Source organism: Ochotona curzoniae, unplaced genomic scaffold (assembly GCF_017591425.1).
Source record: "Ochotona curzoniae isolate NIBS_2020 unplaced genomic scaffold, NIBS_Ocur_1.0 contig_1302, whole genome shotgun sequence".
NCBI classification, from domain to species: domain Eukaryota; kingdom Metazoa; phylum Chordata; class Mammalia; order Lagomorpha; family Ochotonidae; genus Ochotona; species Ochotona curzoniae.
The window spans coordinates 16,388,528-16,408,743 of NW_024465035.1; the positions used below are offsets into that span (position 1 = coordinate 16,388,528).

Consider the following 20,216-nt stretch of genomic DNA (forward strand, 5'->3'; position numbering starts at 1 on the left):
TATCTGTCCTCCTGTCTGGGCTTTAGATGTTGCTTGGTCTCCCCTGCCTCCCCCCCCGTGGATGAGCTGAGCAGCAGGAAGGACAACTTGCCCACACACTCTGGGCAGATCTTTGGTGCTGAGTCAGTCAGCCCTCACGTGTGCAACACAACAGGACTGAAGACCAAGACAGAAGCTGGCCACTCCGTACAGCATAGTCACAAAGTGGGAGGCCTGGGAGAGGGCGGTGCAGTTCCAAGGGCAGGGGTGGTTGGACGTAGGTCTTCCTGACATTCTGTGGAGAGACGGCTTGGGGTCTGAGTGAGATGTGATGCTTCTGATTAGCCCAGACAGGGGACAAAGGTTGGGAACGAGAATAACACTGCCTTACATGGACCTGAACTCCACCCTGGGCCACACCTTGGGAAGCTATGGGCCACACCGCAAGGACAGGACTTGAGCGTTACAGTGCAGGTGTAGTACTCAGCTCCGCCACAGGCTGGCTCAGCCTCGTCCCCACATTGGGCAACCTGTTACCCCACGGTCTCAGATCCTCCAGTCTTGTCTCTGTGTTTCCTGTGGGGCCGGGTCAGGGTGGCAGCTCCTCTGGGTGACACAGTGTGAGATGAGGCACAGGGCATCGCAGCAGAGCTCGTCTGCTGCCACGGGAGGCAGGGCCAGTGGTCAGATGTTTTCTAGGACATCGAGGGGGACAAGGCCTCTCTTCTTCCCACTGAGGACCCTCACGAAGCCATCTTGCTCATCTTCAGAAGACACGCAGATCTGGATGGGTGGCAAAAAACAAAGAGAAAAGACAATGGACATGAACATCAGCTAGAAGAAGTCACACGTGCTGTGGCTTGGCTCGCCGCTGCCTTCAGAGTGCAGGAGCACCACACAGGATGATGGACAGTTGTGCTACTGTGAGAAAAAGACTTGAAACAAAAGCAGGCAGAAATTCGTCAGGCCCTGGTATTGTATGACTTGTGAAATTCAGCTTAATGAATGAGGAGCAACAAAGTAGGGATTGAGTGTACATCCTCCTGAAAAGTTATAATGCTTGTCAAAGAGCCTTGCATCCGACGCGCATGATTCTCAATATTGTAATTCTAGAGCATTTATTTATTATTTGAAAGGTACAACCACAGAAAAGGATGGAGAGAGAGAAGATTAGATAGATAGATAGATAGATAGATAGATAGATAGATAGATAGATAGATAGATATAGAAAGAACTTCCATTTGCTGGCCTCTGCCCAAATGGCTGGCACTGGGCCAGGCTGAAGCTGGGAACCTAGAGTTGCATTTGAGTCTCCCAGGACTCATGCACTTGGGTTATGATTTGCTGGTTTCTCAGATGCACCAATTAGGAAATGGATCTGAAATGGAGCAGCCAGGAATCTTGCTATCTCTCATATAGGATACTGGCACTGTAGGCAGAGACTTAACGTGCTATACCCCAAGTCTAGCTTCAATTAGTTATTTTAAAGTGTAAGCACAGTATTAGCTGTCACCCTGCAGGGCTCCATCCAGCGATTAGAATTTCATATGCCCCCGAGGAATTCTTTCATTTCAGATCCTAGCATCTCCCATATTCCAAAGCAGGGCCACCTCTGCCACACCAGAGAAGGAGTTATAACTAGTAGGGACAGTGATGAACCTCTTAAAGATGGCAGGACAGAAAAGGAGGATTTGATTCCCTGGCCTTGGGGCCAAGTCACTGAATTGTCAGCCTCCAATCCTCCCTGTGTCAGATCTCTCATTGTAGGAGTAAACATCCCCTTCCATGTTAAGTATGTTTGAGTTTTAGGACTTGAGAATGGGTTTGAATTGTGCTACAGTTACTGTAGCAAATCACAATACATTTAGTGGCTTTAAGCTGCCTAATTCATTATATCCCCGTTTTGCAGTTCTGACTTCCGGTGAGCTTGACTGGTATTCTCTGATCTGGGTTGCACGAGGCCTGAATCAAAGCATCAAGAAGGGCTCTGTTCATCTATTTCCTGTACAGCAAGGTTTAACCCAAGGCCTTTAGGTTGTGGCTGAGAACAGCTCCTTAGGAGCGTGGAACTGAGGTCCCTGTTTTCTTGCTGGCTGTCAACTGGGGTCTTTCTCTGGCTTTCCTTCCTGCTTTGTCTCTCCTCTTTTCCCATTGAGGAGCCAGTATAAACACTGGCCTGCTTAGCAAGGTACTCCTGCATGAGTTGGGATAGCTCACTTTGGATCTATATCCTCAATCATACCCACAAAATCCTTTTGCGTGAAAGCTGGGCTAGTTTGCTAAGCTGCTGTAGTTGACTCCGGCAGAGCTGGTGGTTTAAAGGCTTTTGTTGCAGTGTGAGGGATTAAGCTGAGACCTGCAAAGCCAGTATCCTGCAGGAGAATCAGTTTGGAAGAGTGGTTGCTCCACTTCTAGTCCAGTTCCTGACTAATGCACCTGGGAGAGCAGTGGAGGTTACATATGTACTTAGATGCCCTGACATCCACGTGGGAGATTTGGAAGAAGCTCCTGGCTCCTGGTTTTGGCTTGGCTTAGGCATGGCTGGTGTGGCCATTTGGGAGCAATGCAGACAATGGGAGATCTCCATCTTTCTCTCTTTCTCTGCAATTCTGCTCTTCAAAAAAAAAAAAAAAAAGAATGATTTTTTTTTTTAAAGACTTGGTAGTATAAAACAAACCAACAAAACATCTTCGAGTTCTGCAGGTTAGAAGCCCTAAAATCAAGTTGCTGCCAGTGCTGTGTTCCTTCTGAAGACCCTGAGACAGAGTCTGTTTGCTCATCTTTTCCAACTTCCAGAGGTCACCTGCAGGGATGGCTCATGGTGCCTTCCTGTGTCTTCAAGGAGAGCAGTATAGCACCTGCACATCTCTCACCTCTGCTTCCACTGTCACATTGCCTTCGCTGGCCTTCCTGTCTCTACAGTTCTCCTGGGCTCATCCCGATAACCCATGATGACCGATCCCATCACAAGACCTTACACTTACATCGAACCTAGCAAGGTCCTTCTGCCATTTCGGGTACTGTATTTGATAATCAGTTTTGAGGAATAAGGCATGGGCATTTTTTTGCGGAGCTGTTATTGTTTGTTTAGTTTTTTTTAAAGACCTAGAGAGTTCCTTTCCAGCCCTTGAAACAGAGTAGGAAATAGTCGCAAATAAGGACAGTTTTAAAAGCTCATACGAAAAAGGAATTAAAAGATAAGATTAGGTACCTGCAAATGTTTTTAAAGATCAATGCATAGTTTTTTCATAACATGCATTTTCAATGGACTTTTTTCCCATATGCTTGAAAATTATACTTTTAGATACATGTGGGATGCAGTAGATGGGAGGAAGAGTTGGCTTCAAAGTTACAGGATTCCCTTGAGGTGAAGACATGATGAAATGAGATGTAAAGAAAATATATTGTAGAGACGGGGTAAGAAATGTGCAGCAGTGGGCTATTTAGGGCCCGTAAAACCACTTGGTTGCCAAGGCAACTTCAGGACCTTCTATATTTGTGACGTTATAAACATCCAAGTGGCCTTTGGCAGAAAAAAAGTTTTCCACCTCCGCAAAAGGGGCTGATTGAGAAGAAAAGACAAGCGAACAGACACCAAATTAACATCCGTGTTAGAAGTTAGGGAAGACTGGGCCTGGTGTGGTAGCTTAGTGGCTAAAATTCTTGCCTTGAACATACTAGGATCCCATATGGGTGCCAGTTCTAATCCCAGCAGCCCCACTTGCCATCCAGCTCCCTGCTTGTGGCCTGGGAAAGCAGTCGAGGACGGCCCAAAGCCTTGGGACCCTGTACCCATGTGGGAGACCTGGAGGAGGAAGCTCCTGGCTCCTGGCTTCGGATTGGCTCAGCTCTGGCCGGTGCGGTCACTTGTCTCTCTGCCTCCTCTGTGTATATCTGACTTTCCAATAAATAAATAAATGAAAAAAGAAGGGAAGACTAAAGTGAAATTTCATAAAATCATAGAGAAAATGGGGACTGTCTTCAAGTGTCCCCTTGGAAGACAGCAGACAGAGACAAACAAAAAGGAAAGGTTAGAGATGTAAATAAAATGAAATCTACATATGGTACATCAGGTGTAAATACTCCTAAAAAAATAATGTGCTAATAGTATAAAAAAATGGGTACACAAGAAAACTATTCAAAAGAGAAGTACAAACACCATGTATATTATGATACAATGTCAAACTTTCTAACTATTTGTGAAATACAGGTGGACGTGAAATGTTACTCCTCCATCAAAATAACAGATATCAAAAACAGTGATGTTCTGGCAAGCATGAAGTATCTCTTTTATTTTTTAAAATTTCTTTATTTTTATTGGCAAGTGAGATACACAGAGGGAAGGAGAGACAGAGAGGAAGATCTTCTGTCCCCAAGTGGCTGCAATGGTTAGAGCTGCGCCAATCTGAGGCCAGGAGCCAGGAGCTCCTTCTGGGTCTCCTGCACAGGTGTAGGGTCCCAAGGCTTTGGGCTGTCCTCAACTGCTGCTTTCCCAGGCCGCAAGCAAGGAGCTGGATGGGAAGTGGGACCAGTGGGACATGAACCAGCACCCATATAGGATCCTTGTGCATGTAAGGCGAGGACTTTAGCTGCTAGGTTACCGCTCCGGGTCCAAGCATGGGGTATCTGAATACCCTTAAAAGTAAATCAGCACATTTTTGCTTTCCTCTGGAGACAGTTTATCAGCATGTATCAAGAACTGTAACTGTCCTGCTTTCTTATGACTTTCAAGTAGACATAAATAAATCTCAAAAAGTTAAAAATATATGATTTTAAAGGGAAGTTTGGTACAAAATATATCAAAACATTTATATTGATAATAACTTGATGGTTGAATTGTCTGTGGTCACTATATTCTTTATTCCTTTAAAATATATACTTTCAGATTTCCTCCACAAGAAAAAAATGTATTTGAGCCTTAGAAGCTAAAAATAGCTTCTCTGTTAGAAAAAAACACCCTTTGATACAACACAGAGAAACCTTGAAAATAGATCTGTAGGTATGGCAGAAGTGTGGATAAATTTAAAGAAATGTTTTTAATGGTACTTACAATGGGCTTAATGAAAATAAATTTTCAAATTTTATAGGAGAAAGAAATATACTGTTTGTGTCAATGCAAATCCTAGCTGTGTTCCTCACACACGGGTAACTTAATTCCTTTTGGAAACAGAAGCTGTGTGAAAAATAATATAATAATTATGGGACAGATCAGCCCCAGAGGCAGAAGAATGATTTAATCAAAGAGAGATGCATTGCATTTATTTATTTTCAAGATTAAATTTATTCTATGTTCCTGTTAATGACCATTTGTCTCTTAATATTTTTCAGAGTTATATCTTACAGACTGGTTTCTGATTTCTTGGGTGGTTTTAAGTGACCTTACCCACTGCAGATAAATTCCTCATTTAGCCTTTACTCTGGGTGATGATGGTAGCCAGGGAAATGCCCTCCGTTAAGTATGCAATGTGGTCAAGGCATGGTAGTGGGGACACAGGTGACTATGTTGGACCCCCCACATCTGCATCAAGCAGGAGACGCATCTACTCTGCTAGATGTGAGTGTTAAATGCTCAGAGGTGACGTTGTTCAGACTGCTCGAAAGGGCGATGTGTCCAGTTCTCTCTTGTAATTCTGTTCTTTCTTCTTTCATCCATCAACCCAAGCAACCAGCTGCTTTAAAAATAATGCATTTAATACAGTTTAGCATTCCCTACCAGACTGCTGGTTTGAGTCCCAGCTGCTTTGCTTCTGACGCAGCTCCATGCTAGTGAGCCTGGGACAGCAGCAGAAGACAACCCGGAGATTAGGATGTCAGTACTGGCTCCTGGCTTTCAAGGAGTCAACCAGCTGATGGAAAATCTTTCTTTTAAGGGGGATGTATAGTAACTGTGTAATAGAGACCATCATAGTCAGATATGAAGATACAATGGAATATGCATCTCTACTTTCCTAATCAAAGATGGACTCCCAAGGAAATTGTTGAATATATTTTGACAATGGGATATGGGATTGTCTGCCATTATTTATGCCTATGATGTCAGGATACACTTAAATAGCAGAATGAAAGATGTATGACTATTTATGGATTGCAGTATTGAAATTGTACAGGGGAAATGGGGGGATCTGGGGAGGGGATAGGGGGTAAGGGAAATTCCAGAGCCTATTATTTAAATTTAATTAAAAAAACCAATAATGTGAATCTTCAAAAATGGTTTCCACATTAATGGCAAATAGTGAAAATAGGGCCATGGTATGACAGTAAGCAGATCTCAGTGCCTTTTGATAACTCACAGGTAACTGGAACTAAGGGTTCCTTTGATTGTCAGAAAACTCTAGGACTGAAAGGGAGAGAGTAGAAATGAATGCTGCTCCAACTTGAGCTCTGAGTAGAACACCTGAGGACCCTGATGCGGCTGATTAGGGTGGGGGTAAAGGGGACGAGTTACCTGTTGTTCCCAAGTTATTCTGATCCTGTCATGGGCCTCATGACATGTCAGACTGGATGAACAGCAGAGGTTAAAGTCTTTTCTCAAGGAATTGTGGATGAACCTGTCTGATTCCAGGTTCAGGCTGAAATGCTGTGTTCCATATAGAACACGTTTAGTGGAAAGGGCTGGGTTTTTGGTCTCACTGGCACTGGCCTCAACCCCTTACAGTTCAGTCAGGAGAGAGGATAATGCAGGCATGAAGCTCATTCCCTGAGAGAAAACGCTTTAGATAACGTGCGAAGGCATTTACAGGTGTCACAGAGCCCATGTTTTACTTATGGGAATGGATGAACTTCAGCAGACTTTAATTTGTCTTCTGATTTCACTGATTTATAGCTTAATAACATGAAAACAAATGGTCTTGTCCTAAAATGGGAATGTTCAAGGTTGTTCTAGGGAAAAAAATTAAACAGGCAAGCAAGATTATAAACTTATTTTGGTCAAAAGACTTCCTGATTTTTGGGACAGGGAGCATCCAGTTGGATAAACCTGGAGAAGTGTAAAGTCTTGGCATTGCATACAGCTGGGAGAAGCATATGCTTTCTGTGTAGAGTGTGTATGGCATTAAGACGAGATCTTAGTATGATGATGATGATGATGGTCCCATTGCCTTGAATTGAGAACTCAATGGGGAGCCTATAGGAGCAAGAATTAGTCCTCAGATTTAAAAATACTTGTCTTTATAACATTTGCTCTCCCTGAGAGCCAAGCCTATGGATGGTTCTTTCCTGTTCAGGGTTTGTTCTATTCTGCCCAGGGAACATGGTTCCACAGGAGGCACTGACATAAAATCTGTAGACCTAGTTCCATGTTATGGTCTGGCCAGTTACTAGTTTTTTGCCCATGGAAGAAGACACACAGCCTGCATGAGACTTTATTCCCTCATTTGTACTGTAATAACAGTGACTATTTAACCTATCCCATTCATAGGGCACATGTGTGGCCTCAGTCAAAATGTAGGTGGATAAGCTTCATAAATATTATACAGCATGATCTTACAGCATGATTAGTTAATGACAACTAATGGGGACACCTGTAACTAGGCCGCACCCCTCTAAAAGAGGCTTGATGGCTTTTGCAGTTAACTCTTTGGGGAGCATGTAGGCCAACACTCTGTTATGAAAGTACCAACTCCAGGGAAGCCAAAAGACAGGCGACAATCGTGAACAAGGTGCACTTCATGCTTCTACACGAATGGGTTTTGATGTCTTTGAAAAGATCCCCCATCCACAAGGAACCAGGTGAAGAAAGGTTGCACAATGTAACCAAATGCAATGTATGCCAAAGTGGCCCTACACTGTAAATAACTGTTACAGAGAGAGAGAGAGAGAGAGAGAGAGAGAGAGAGAGAAATACCCATTTCAGAGGGAAGCCATAAGGCCAAGTGATTCTATTTTCTATGAATATTAGAGATTTCGATATTCAAAAAAAAATTAGAAGACACACAACTCTTGGGGGACTTACCCAAGTAGTAGCTTGTTAGGAATGGCCATGGTGGAGTATGGTGATTTGTGTTTGTGCTCACACAACATTAAGACTGTGTTGCTTCACATGATAGATTCCAAAGATAAGCCTGAATGTGTCAAATCCAACTTTGACATCACAAAATTAATTTCACGGAAAGCAAAACCAAACTCCAAACCCTTAAATGCTACTTCCGCTTAAAGTTTCTCATATTTACCTAATTTTTACTACCATGGTCCCATTAATGCTTAACTCCGGTCTTCGGTATTTATAACACAATTGTTGAAGCTGATGATGCAATATTTTAAGATTTCTTCCTTCTCTCCTTAGTCCCTTGTCCTCTTCTCCAAAGGCAGGAAGTCAGCCTGGGCCACATCTGCCAGGAGTTTGTCGTTGTCTTCTAAAGCTGTCCCCTTCCTTGTCCCTCCTGGTAGATCAATGGGCTGCCCTGTCTTATATTCTGTTTGGATACGCTGCTTCCTGATTCTTCTGTTTCCCCTGGGCAACCTGGTGCCATGGGATTCTGTGATTCAGACCAGCCTATAGTGGAGATGCATTTGTGAGTTTAAAAATGATAAAATAATTTAGAGCCACCTGTGGCACATAAATGGTTAAGGGGTAGATTTTTTTAAACCCATTAGTAAAGACATTGGTTGGGTTACCCAAATTCTATGATGGAGCACTTGGGGTTGGTTCTGGCTCCACTCCTCCTAATTCCAATTTCCTACCAATTTATACCCTGGTAGGCAGTAGTGATGGCTCATGTATTGTCACCTGCATGGGAAAGACATAAATTTAATTCCTAGTTCCTTGCTTCAACCTGTTCCTGCCTGCCTACTGTGAGCACTTGGCATGGGGAGAGCTCTGTTTCTCTGCCTCTCAAATGAATAAATTAAAAAAAATAAGGATTTAAAGAAACATTGGTTAATTTGGGTCAAACAGTTCTTTCAATCTACAAATCAGGTATATTTATAAAGTAATGACTTTTTAAAAATGCGATTTAGAAGTCTAGTTTTGAAGGTAACTCTAAAAAAATAAGACATTCAAGATGTGTTTTGGACAACTTTGTTGAACAGAGATGAAATAAAAGCAACCATTCATTTTTCATTTTATATTTCTTTGCAGGGTGGGCCTCATCATTTTCAACAAGGGCAAGCACTGGCTTGGAAAATAGTAGAATTGTTATTCCAACAATGTAGAAAGTTAGGCAAGATTGTAATTTCCCAAACTGGAAATTGAAGTTTGCTTTGACACATTACTAGGAGAGGAATTTCTAATTTCCCAAGCCTTCCCTTAATATACCCAGAACAAAGGTGAGCACATGCTTTTGTTCTATAGCAAGGACATCGGTATGGCACAAAGTTGTAAAGGTAGGGGGAGAGTAGCACAAAGAATGAAGCTCTGAGTTTCTGGTTCTTCACCTCCAGCAACCTTCCAGGGAAGAAATATGGAGCAAGGAGCAGGGAGTTTAAAGGAAGAAGTCCAGGGAGTTCACAGCTTGCTTCTCTGGAACGTTGATAGCATCATAAAGAATTCCATGTTCAACGTGGCACTGGGTCAAGACAATACCAGACATCTCTTGAAGAACTACAAGTCTTGATTTTCTATTGATGTGTTGTTGATGCTTAGCTAACGAAGGGAAGATGCCATGGGCTTCCCTAAACAGGCAAAGGACTAGAAGCCAGACCAGGAGACAAAAGACAGATGCTTGTACCTTGAGGCAGTGAACCCTGGGATACAGCAGCAAATCACGACAAAGTATTCCTGTAGAACTAGCAAGACTTAGCTACTTTTTGGTGAACATCAGCACAGAGCCCAAGCTGGAGTCCACACGGAGTCCAGGAGTTCTCAAAGAAAGGCATGGGGATCCTGCCTCCAGGACATTGCATAAAAAGAGCCCGTTTCCTCTTAGAAAAGATCCTTTTCCCATGAAGTATTTTGTATACTGTGTGCCTAGGTCTTACCCCACTATGCTGTGGAGTAGGTTTTACCTGTCCTCTGACTGTATATCCACTCAAAGTGGGATCCGACTTGTTGAGTTTCAAGTGCATTTCATGTTTATTTCAATGATTGTTGCACTCTGTTAGTCATATCTGGCCTAAACTTGTGTGCTTCACTCACCTGATTCTCTTTCAGGGTTATCTGCCCCTGTTCCTTACACCCGATGAATGTTCTGACACATCTAAAAATCTTCTCATTCTGTTGTACTCTCTGAACAAAGTTAGCTGGGAAGAAGCCAATTCTATCTTCAATCTTCCCCTGAAAGAGAAAAAGACGAATGCATTTATTGTTGAAGCATTTCCCACAGTTACAGCTACCAAATGATTTTTTTTAAATAAAAGGAAATAATTAATTACTTTCCACCAATCTTCATTGGAATCCTCTAGAAGAGTAATCATGTCTCCTGGCCTAAAATGAAAGATGCATGAGTTAGGTAGTTAAGAAAAAAAAAAAAAGAAAAATAAACTTTAAAGTCCGAAGTCAGAAATGTACTTTTAAACAGAAAAAACAAGAGTCTGACTTTAATGAGTTCTGCCTAAGGAATTGGCCTTACCATTCATTGAAAGCAAGCATAATTTCTGTTGCATTTAAAAAAATTCTCTGTTTAACATGAATGATAATATTTGTGTTGCAAAGCAATCCAAGTTTAGCCGTGGTTATGCTTTCATGTGAGAGCCCCCCACCCCTTATGCTCTATTCCATAGCACTGCTGCCATGACCTATGTGGTCGTAGATTCATAAGTATGGGTGTGTGCATGCTTGCTTGCTTGCTTTTGGCAGATGGAATTAGTCCTCATCTTTAGCATTGTCTCCATCATCTCAGTAATATCTCAAAACCCAGGAAACTTTGACTTCTATCTCTTTTCCCAGCCTGACACTTTTTAAATGGCCTAATTTGGGGTTTCTCTGTGTGTATTGTGTATGTGTGTGTATGCGTGTGTGTATGTGTGTGTGTGTATGTGTGTGTATGTGTGTGTTGCACTACTTCTAGTTAGCCTTTCACTAGAGCTTTTATTAACTAAAGACTTTCATTTCTTTTAATCTTGGGACAATTTTCTCTATTATTTCTCCAATCTTTTTCTCCCACTTGTCATCCTCCCTTCTTTCCTTCTGGGATTTTCGTTGATACCATGGAACACACTGGGTTCAAATGCGACACATTTTGTCTTATACCCATCCTATCTCCTCCTCTACTCATGTTCTTGAAGTTTTATTTTAAATCTCCTAATTATTTTGTATTGGGTCTTGTCTTTTCAATGACTTCCCATGATATTGAGAATTTCTGAAAATTTAGAAAACGTTTTTAGAAAAACAAAAGTTGATTTCAAGAGGTTTTTGCTAATTCCTGAAAGATTTCTTTCTTATTACTTAGTTTAAAATTGCTAACTCATTTATTTCAAAGAAAGAGAAAGAGGTCTCCCACATACTGATGACTGGAAGTCGGAGCCAGTAACTTAATCTGGATCTCTCACGTGGGTAGCAAAGATCCAACTGCTTTAGCTATCACCTGTTACCTCTTACAGTACACATTAGCAAGAAGCTGAAATCAGAAGTAGAGCTGGAAGTTTGTTCCAAGATTTATTTTGAAAGGGACACACACACACACACACATCTTCCTTCTGCTGGTTCACTCTCCCAGATGGCTGTTGTAATGCTCAGGGCTGCGCTAAGCTCAAGCCAGAAACCAGAGTCTTCCAGGTCTCCCATGTAGGTGGCAGGGGCTCAAGCACTCAGTGGGTTTTCCCAGCCCATTAGCTGTGACCTGGGTCAGAAGTAGAGCAGCTGGAATATGAATTGGCCTCCACACGGAACATTGGCTTCACAGGTGGTAACTTTAACCACTGAGCCACAGCGTTGCGCCCATATTAAACATTTTTAATATGCCTTCTTTTCTAAGACTACTCACTTGCAAGGATTTCAAATTATTTTTGCACCAAAAATAAGCTGATAATTCAGCTCCATTTTCCAGTAGCTTTTGGAGATACCCTTGCTTGTCTAGTTCCACAAGAATGCACAGTAGCAAACAAACAGCCACAAAGGCCTTATAGGCTCACTTACACACCTGATATTGGCTGGTGGTGGTTGGGAGAAATTGGGATGACTTTGCCATATTCTGCTTTTCATACACAACAAACCAGTTCGGACACTCAGGGAATGTCAGAGACTTAAGAACAGCAAACAGCAAACATGTGAAAACATAACACCTTTAAGGTCAGAACTGATGCATCGTCACTTCTGTCACATTTTACTGGACAAAACAAGTCATGTGGACAGACTCAAGGAATGGGATCTGCAAAGTATTACGACAAATGTATGAATGCAGAGAAAGGGTGAAGAAGTCCAGCTAATGATGCAATCAACTCATCCGCTCAGTCATGCTTTTCTGATGACTTTGTGGCACCTTCAGTGTCTCTCCTTGGAGTATTCTTAAATTGCCGTTATTGCCTTCTTTGCATTCTTGGGTCTCTGGTCATCTTCTTTTCTCTCTAATTGTATTTGTAATGTCTGCCAGGAAATTCCCAAGTTTCTTGGTTCTCTGATGATGTTCCCTCTTGTTTTTTAGTACTGTTGCAGTTGAACTTTGAGTTATGTGGTACGATTTTGCATAGGCTGGATTTTCCCACCCAATCTCCCACCCCCCAACAGATTGTCCCCATTTTAAGGAATCATAATCCCATCAGTCTTTTATTTAAGTGTTTGTTTATTCCAAATAATTTCTTTTCTCTTGTCAAATTCATCACTGGCTCATGGATTACACGGTAGCATCATTTTCCCCAAGAGACTTCTGTGTTTCCGTTTTGTCACTCCTGTGTTGGTTTTCAGTGGTGCGGTTTTTCATGGTGCTGTAATTTGTTGTTGATGTTGTTGTTGTTGTGGCTGTTCTAACTCCTATCACTTGTTGATCTTGTTTCATGGCTGCTCAATAAGGGAAAGGTATAGTGATGGAGTACTGGGGTCTATTATATACAGATGTGAGGGTATAATGGGACATGTATCCCTGCTTCAAGGTGATAGATGGATTCCCAATGAAACTGTTGGACATGCGTAGACAATGGACTGTCTGACATTGTCTGTACCAGAAACATTCTTTAAAACAGGATGCTTTCTGACATATTTAGGAATTGAAGCAGGAGAGGAGGTAGATTTGTACACATACTATACTGTGCTGATCCAATCTCCTCTGCTGTCATCTTCCATTCTCAGCTAATATCCACCTTCCCTGGGGGATTCTGAAGGCTTCAGGTGTATTGTACCTTGAAGCACTAAATGCAGCTGGCAGGCTGGCATTTCAACCATCACAGTTGCAGGTTAATGCCACAGAAAGCAAGATAGCTTAAAATCACTTTACCAGAGGTGAGGGATTTAATTAAGTAGCAAGGATGAAAGTCAATGTAGAAAACCCCTTGCAGCTTCAGCAAATTTTATTTAACCCAATCACTCAAGCACCAAGTGTTAGAATCACATTCAGTGACAGTGCTGATGACTTGGTGGAAATTGCAAATGGAGAATTCAACTGGAAACTGGGGAGAGAGCTTTTCCTGAGGGTGAACGAAGGTGCTGTCTGAATCAGACTTCTTTGGACACCCACTCTTTCCCCTGCCTGCAATTGCACAGTCCATCCATGTGCCCTGGGCTAACTGAACTATACATTAGAACAAGGCAAGTATTGGAATATGAGACACACTTTCAAGAAAAAATGCCAGACACAGTCATAACAATATGAGGATGAATCTGTCTTTTTCTATAAATGAGCTTTGCCTGGATCAGACAGTCCCTTGGGGAGTGAGGAGAGTTAAATTCACCCATGAATTTTTGCTCTTTTATTTTGTTTTGCTTTGTTGTCTTTTATTTGATTCATTGGAGAAATAATTACAGAACATAGACTCATGAAGAACCATGTTTTCAGACCTGGATGTCCTTTGGTGAACAAAATCCTTACTGGAGCTAATAGGCTTGTGAGAAAAATGAGTAATATTCAAATCAATAGATAATAAAATATTGAGTGAATATGAAAGTAGCAATATATGATACATATGTACAATGAATAAATAGGCAATTTCGGACTGTTTTAAGGGACTTGAAAGAAATAAATAGGAAGTAGTAAGAGTAGACTCCTATAAGGATTAGTCAAATACTCCAGGGATGTGACTGTGGTAGGTCATGCTGTGATTACCATGGCAATGACCCTGTTCCAGGGTAGCAGGCAATTCCTGAACTTCTGGGTCAGCATATCTGAGGCTTGTGGGCTTGTACTAACCCTTTGCCCAATCCAGCAACCCCCATGATCTCAGCATTGTTTCCACCGAGCCTGTTCTCAGAATACTCTCAACACCAGTTCCAGGTGATAGATCTGAGTTTGCATGTAAGATAGAATCTCTCTGTAACGGAAATATATCTAACATATCTTGACCCAGTGTTGAGGCCCTGCTAGAGGCCAATCACTTGCTCCTCTGTAAGCCTGTTGAAGTCTAAGTCTACAACCACGTGCTGTGTCAGGGCTTGTCCAGTCTGAGCCTAACCACCCTAACCACCAACCCTATCCACCCTTCCTGAGGGTGGGCGCTGGACAGTGAGGGACAACTTTTACCCCCTAGAGTTCCTGAATTTATTCAAATCTTGCAGTCTCTGGGGAGCCCTGGAAACCTAGCTCTAATCAACTGCCCTGTGACTCCAGCTTGCTGTAACCCTGACTTCCAGGGGCAGCCCCTTTGTGGCCCTTCCTGGGAAGCTTTGCTCTTTCCACTGTGGATTTTCTCCACCCATTTCTCCTTTCCTGTCATGGTATAGATGCTTGTGTTGTGATCAGAGAACAGAATTAAGGCATTCTCTCCCCACCTGCTGGACCAAGAGAGAGCCTTGCCAGTGGTCTCAGAAGGGTCTCATATTTATCTTTTCCTTTTGCTATTCCAAAGATGGACATTGCCAGCACCTGGCTTTCCATTTCCAGGCATTCGATCCTTCCAATGCTGAGAGGGCCCTTTCTGTAGAATAATTCTCTATGTAGGTTTTCACACCCCAAGGAAAATCCTGCCCCGGGCTAGCAGTTATTCTCTTTCAAATTCCTTTATATTCCTGATTCATTGTGTGTAGTTTCATAATTCAACTCTTTTAAAGTTTTTTTTTTTTTGACCAAACTTGACAGGCCCCCAAATACTGGAAACAAAACAAAACAAAAACTAGTCCACTTGCTTAACCGCACAAGAGCATTTTAAGTTCCAGTAAAATAATCCTGTTTTGTCATAATCTGGAATGGTGCACCAGGCTGCAAATATAATGCAGTTCATGAATAATAAAGGGATATTTTCTACTTGGTGAGGGTGGAGTGGGGTACCACAGCCAGCCTCTGCCTTTCATCTGCTCAGTAATATTTATCTTAGGTTCAGAGGAGAATTTCAGACGGGTTCCATTGCGATTTACGGGCAGTCTTGATGCGAAGAGGCTGCTGTAGGCTAGCAACAACAGGAATTAAACAGCAAAAGTGAACTATTGAATTATGTGTTATCAGTGAGGAGGCAAGAGCTCACTTATGAGCCTGCTGGTTACTGTCTGGGTTTACTCTCAGCAGTCCCTCTGATTCCTTCATTGTCAGATTTTCCACACAGTCGTTGGGATCCATTTGTTCCACCACTAGGTCAAACGACTTCAGGGACTCATTGGTTAGGGCAGTGTCCTTGGGTAGACTAATGGCATGGGCAGAAGAGCCAGGCAGCTGTGTGGGAGTCCTCTGCAGTGTGTTATGAAGGTGACTTGGTCCTCTGTGGGTGGAGGCTCCTGAAGGGAAGAGTATGCATTGACCTAAGAATGGTCCCCCAATCTTTCTCCATCCTCATGTGGAGCTCAGACTTGAAGAAATGAAGCTGATGATGGTCACTGTTTCCATGAAATGCCTTCTTCTCAATCTGAGATCACCCAAGGCCTCAGACTTACTCCTCTGTGGGGTAAGTGGTCCAAGACTCATTATCTGGGTCTTCACTTCCTCAGTGTTTTGGATAAGATACGCCAGAGGTACAAAGCTAAAATGATTTAGCCAAGCCTCAGTGTTCCTGTCTCTAAGTGAGGATAATTACTGTGCTTAGTTCTTCGACTTTAAGGACTAAATGCAGGCACCCTTGTAAGGAACATTTAGACAAGCATGAAGTAGATGGTGGTGAATATTGTTGCTGAGAAGTAGTTACTGCTCTCAAGATGTTGGCAATCTCCAAGAAGGAAGACACATAAGCTGGTGTTTCCAGTGTGTGTCATCCTTGAATGAGAAGCTGATGCTAAAACAAATATGGAATTGATCCCAAGGAAAAATCCCTAACACACATGCCTCTCTAAGTCTCAATCTTGGTTATATTTATATCCTTATATATGATGTATAACAAATGTAATATGAGTTATATCTATTTTGCTGAATAAGAACTTAGAAAATGTTACCTGCCTCTTAAACCTGTACTTTGGAAATAATAAGCTCTAGTGAGCATTGGCTTGCAAATGCATATTCCATTAGGTTCTTGGCAGGACTGGTTGGCTATTTCTTGACATCAGTGGCTTTAGACAGTAACCTTAGGTGTGATTCAGTGCTTTGGAAATTCTTTCTCCTTACACCAACACCACCCTAGACCTCCTAGTTCAAAATTCCATGGAGTGACTCTAGGAAGACAATTGATTAGATCTATAATAAGATAATTGATTAAGAGAGGACATTGGGAAGCCTTGCCAGTGTGGAGCCAGGGCTAGTTGCAATTCTGTCAGGAAGGCTCCAGCAAAGGAATAGGCCAGAAACTCAGGTTTAGATAACAGATCAGGTACAGGTGCTTCCTCTCATAGGCAGAGGTATGGGAACTCCCACAGTCTCAAGTCAACTCCCACTTGCTGTTGAAATGTAAATACCTCAAGCACTCCTCCTTATGCCTATGTGACCCTCAGTCTTTAAGAAGGCTGATGTTAATAAATTTTGGCTATTGACCATCAGTTAGTAGCCCACGTGTATTCTTATCAACTCCATGCACCAAATCCACTGCTGCCAGACAGTGAACAAGTGACCACAAAGGTATTTAACGATCCAAGAGTTGGATCTGGTAATCTACCAGTAGGTCAACCAGGTGGCTAGCTATGACGGTAATACTGTCAGGGTTGAGGGTGACAATCAAATGGCCTGGAGAAGGATGCCAGCAGTCATTGAGTGATATGGGCAAGAGTTCGCATTCTCATGAAAATAACCAGGTTTATTCACTACTTCCGCTAGGGATTGGATCCATCACAAAGTCAAACTCTCGCTTTTACTAGTGTTGCTCGTCAAAACGCATCACAGCTTCTCATTCTCTCTGCAGATATTTTGGGCCATTTTTAACATATCATACTCTTTTCCTGTTCATAAGGCCAAAAGAATGGCAAGTAAAATTGACAGCAACCATAGTGATTCTTCCAAAACAGATGTCCTTAATAAGCCAAGCAAAGAGGGTGGAGAAAGTACCAGGGGTGGAAACAAGCAAGCAGCTCTGATAATCACGCATCTACTGCCTACATGTTCACCAGATCCACTTCCCAGTGGTGGTGTCCTGTTCCAGAATTTTTTTTTATGATCTGGACGCATGGATAGGTTATAAGGAACTCCAGAACTTCCCAATTTGATTTTGTCTTAAGCTTGCTGTCTGTGAGACGGCTTATGCCTTCCCAAGTCCATAGACCAGCTCAGAGAAAAAGCATTCAGCTAAGGGGCCATTTGGAAAGAATTTGGTAAATGTTCCTGAACTGTCATGGCTCACGCTCTCCAGAACCTAATTGAGAGAGGCAGCTGAGAGAGAGGGAGGCTGCTAAACACATTAGTGACATCAGGAAGACCTGGGTTTCTTGACATAGCACAGCATCAGAACATAATATGCATCAGAGACTTTCCTCAAATAGCCTTAATTGCATTTTGATGTCCTGGTGACTGTGAAGATTATTTTTAAATCAAGTTGGTGCATTAGAATTACATTTAGTTTTAATTAAGTTGATGCATTTGCAAGCAGCAAGGTACTTAGAGAATGGAGATGAGACACTAACGGAGTTTTTGGTCTAACTGTGTCTCAATTCTTACAGGTTTTATAGAATGTTGTGAGGCAAACGACACTAGAATGTGTTGTGACCAAAGATCCAGGGATCATTGACAGGGAACCACAAAACTTGGATTCTGGTTGAGTGGATGCCGTTGGCCCAACGCACTGCTTTGGGGATGTCGCAGTTGTTTTCAAATAGAGCAGAGAGTTATAATCCAAGAGAACATTTAGCCCTACAGATTTCCAAGTTCAGGGTGAGCTCAGGAATCTTTATTTAACTAATATTCTCCAAGGGATCCTTACAGGTTATAGCAAGCATCTTTCCCATTCTAAGCGGAGGTTTTCTCCCCTGTGAAAATGCTGCTGGCTTGGGTTACCTCACACATCTACTGCAAGAACTAAGGGGGATTCCAACACTTTGAAATGAGCCCCGAGATGATTGTTGTGGGGTATCCTGTCTGGCTCACTCTTTCAGCTTATTTTTCCCATTTCAGTTCCTTCAAGCTATCTTACAAATTTTCAGAAAAACAACAGTCATGTGACTAATCTTGTCCATAGAAGGGCAAGTGAATTGTGCCTCGTGGAATGTAAGCGAATACCAAGTTTCTGCATGGATATGCACATTCAAGTCAACCTTCCCTTATTGCCTACCTATGAGTTGTACTGAATTCACTTCCTAAACAGGTGTGGCATCTTACTGTCTGTCACAGTCATTCATGAATCCAGTAAACATTTGGGTAGGGCCTCATTTAATTTTGAATGAGTGGCATGATTTTATCTTGTTAAAAAAAATATCAGTCCATTCACACGAGTGACCTCTCATGGACAGTGTTCCTCAGGCCATAGCTTCCTGGACATGTGGCCCAGACTTCACACTCCTGAAAGACTTGTAGAAAGTTGATGGGCTGAATAAATGCATTGCTAAAGCCAGGGATTCAACTAGAGCTGTCAACATTACCAGGCAGGAAGGTTAGCACAGGCAACATGTGATGTAAAGTGTGGGTACAAGAAGCAGTGGACATGGAATCAACATCCCTGGTCCTGCCCTGAACCTCCTCAACCTCCTCTCCCATCTCACCTCCAGGCAAAGAACCATAAGAGCCAGGTGTCAGTTCAGTAAGTATGGCTGAGTACTCAGAAAATCTTTCCACATTCAAGATTGAAATGCACGTGGTTATCTTGGTATCCATGGCTTCTTGATGATGCTTCATCACCTCTTTCTTTGTTATAAGAAATTTGCATTTTTAAAACGGATTCTACTTTTTCCTCTCCTCTCCTTACCCTTTCCTCACAGTAGCTGTTCTTCAGCAGACCTTATAGGCACAGGCATTTGCCACTTCTCTTTTTCTGGAAGCTTAGCCTTGATGTCGCTTCTTACAAAGCCTGCCCAGGTGGCTCCAGAGTTCCTTTGAGATGCCTGTGTAGCATCTGGATCCACTCTCCACGGACACACAATAGGTTCCCAGATTGGAATCTCAGGGGATCCCTGCACTTCCCTCCCTTCATGGTCACATGGGCCCTATAAGAACAGATATCAGCTCGTGGAGAACAAGTCATGGGTATGACCACGCAAAGGTTAATATCATTTCAATTTCAGGCAACACTTTGAGAAAATCCATAAGAGATGAATTGTTGCATATGTTAGTTAATGAGACATGATCACCGGCTCTCATTCAAACCTGCCCATGGAAAATGCTGCATCTTCCAAGAACTTGGTAATTTATGAATCTAAGATCCTTATTTCAGATTCCAAAAAAGAAAAAAAAAAAGATTTTTAAAAATAATCGGGCCCCAGCACGGTGGCGCAAGTGGTTAAGGTCCTCGCCTTGCACGCCTGGGATCCCATATGGGCGCCGGTTCTATCCCAGCAGCCCCGCTTCCCTTCCAGCTCCCTGCTTGTGGCCCGGGAAAGCAGTTGAGGACTGTCCAAAGCTTTGGGACCCTGCACCCGTGTGGGAGACCCGGAAGAGGCTCCTGGCTTCGGATTGGCATAGCATCAGTCGTTGTGGCTCACTTGGGAAGTGAATCATCGGATGGAAGATCTTCCTCTCTGTCTCTCCTCTCTGTATATCCGCCTTTCTAAAAAAAGCATAATAAAAATAAATCTTTGAAAAAAGAATCATCCCCCTCCAATTTAGGTATGGAAGTGCCAGTTGATATTTCTTTTGGGTTTAATAATATTGAAAAAGCAACTCTTTATGTTTCCTCTTTTGTTCATAAGCTTTTTTCCCCCTTCTTTTTCCCATCCTTGTGAAAAATAG

The 20,216-nt window shown here is 42.5% G+C and overlaps 1 protein-coding gene across 2 annotated transcripts in view; it reads right to left on the reverse strand.

Annotated features, from left to right (window-relative positions):
• Positions 1-509: 509 nt before the first annotated feature.
• STAC (SH3 and cysteine rich domain) overlaps positions 510-20,216 on the reverse strand; it is a 132,036-nt gene continuing 112,329 nt past the window's right edge. Inside the window, exons 7-9 of one of the 2 annotated variants that reach the window (XM_040965428.1) lie at positions 10,288-10,339; positions 10,052-10,189; positions 510-762 (exon numbers count right to left, since the gene is read on the reverse strand). In XM_040965428.1, the coding sequence (XP_040821362.1) occupies positions 664-762; positions 10,052-10,189; positions 10,288-10,339 (289 nt within the window). In that variant the 3' untranslated portion in view covers positions 510-663. The remainder of the gene's footprint in view (positions 763-10,051; positions 10,190-10,287; positions 10,340-20,216) is intronic. The other variant, XM_040965418.1, reaches the window with a different exon arrangement.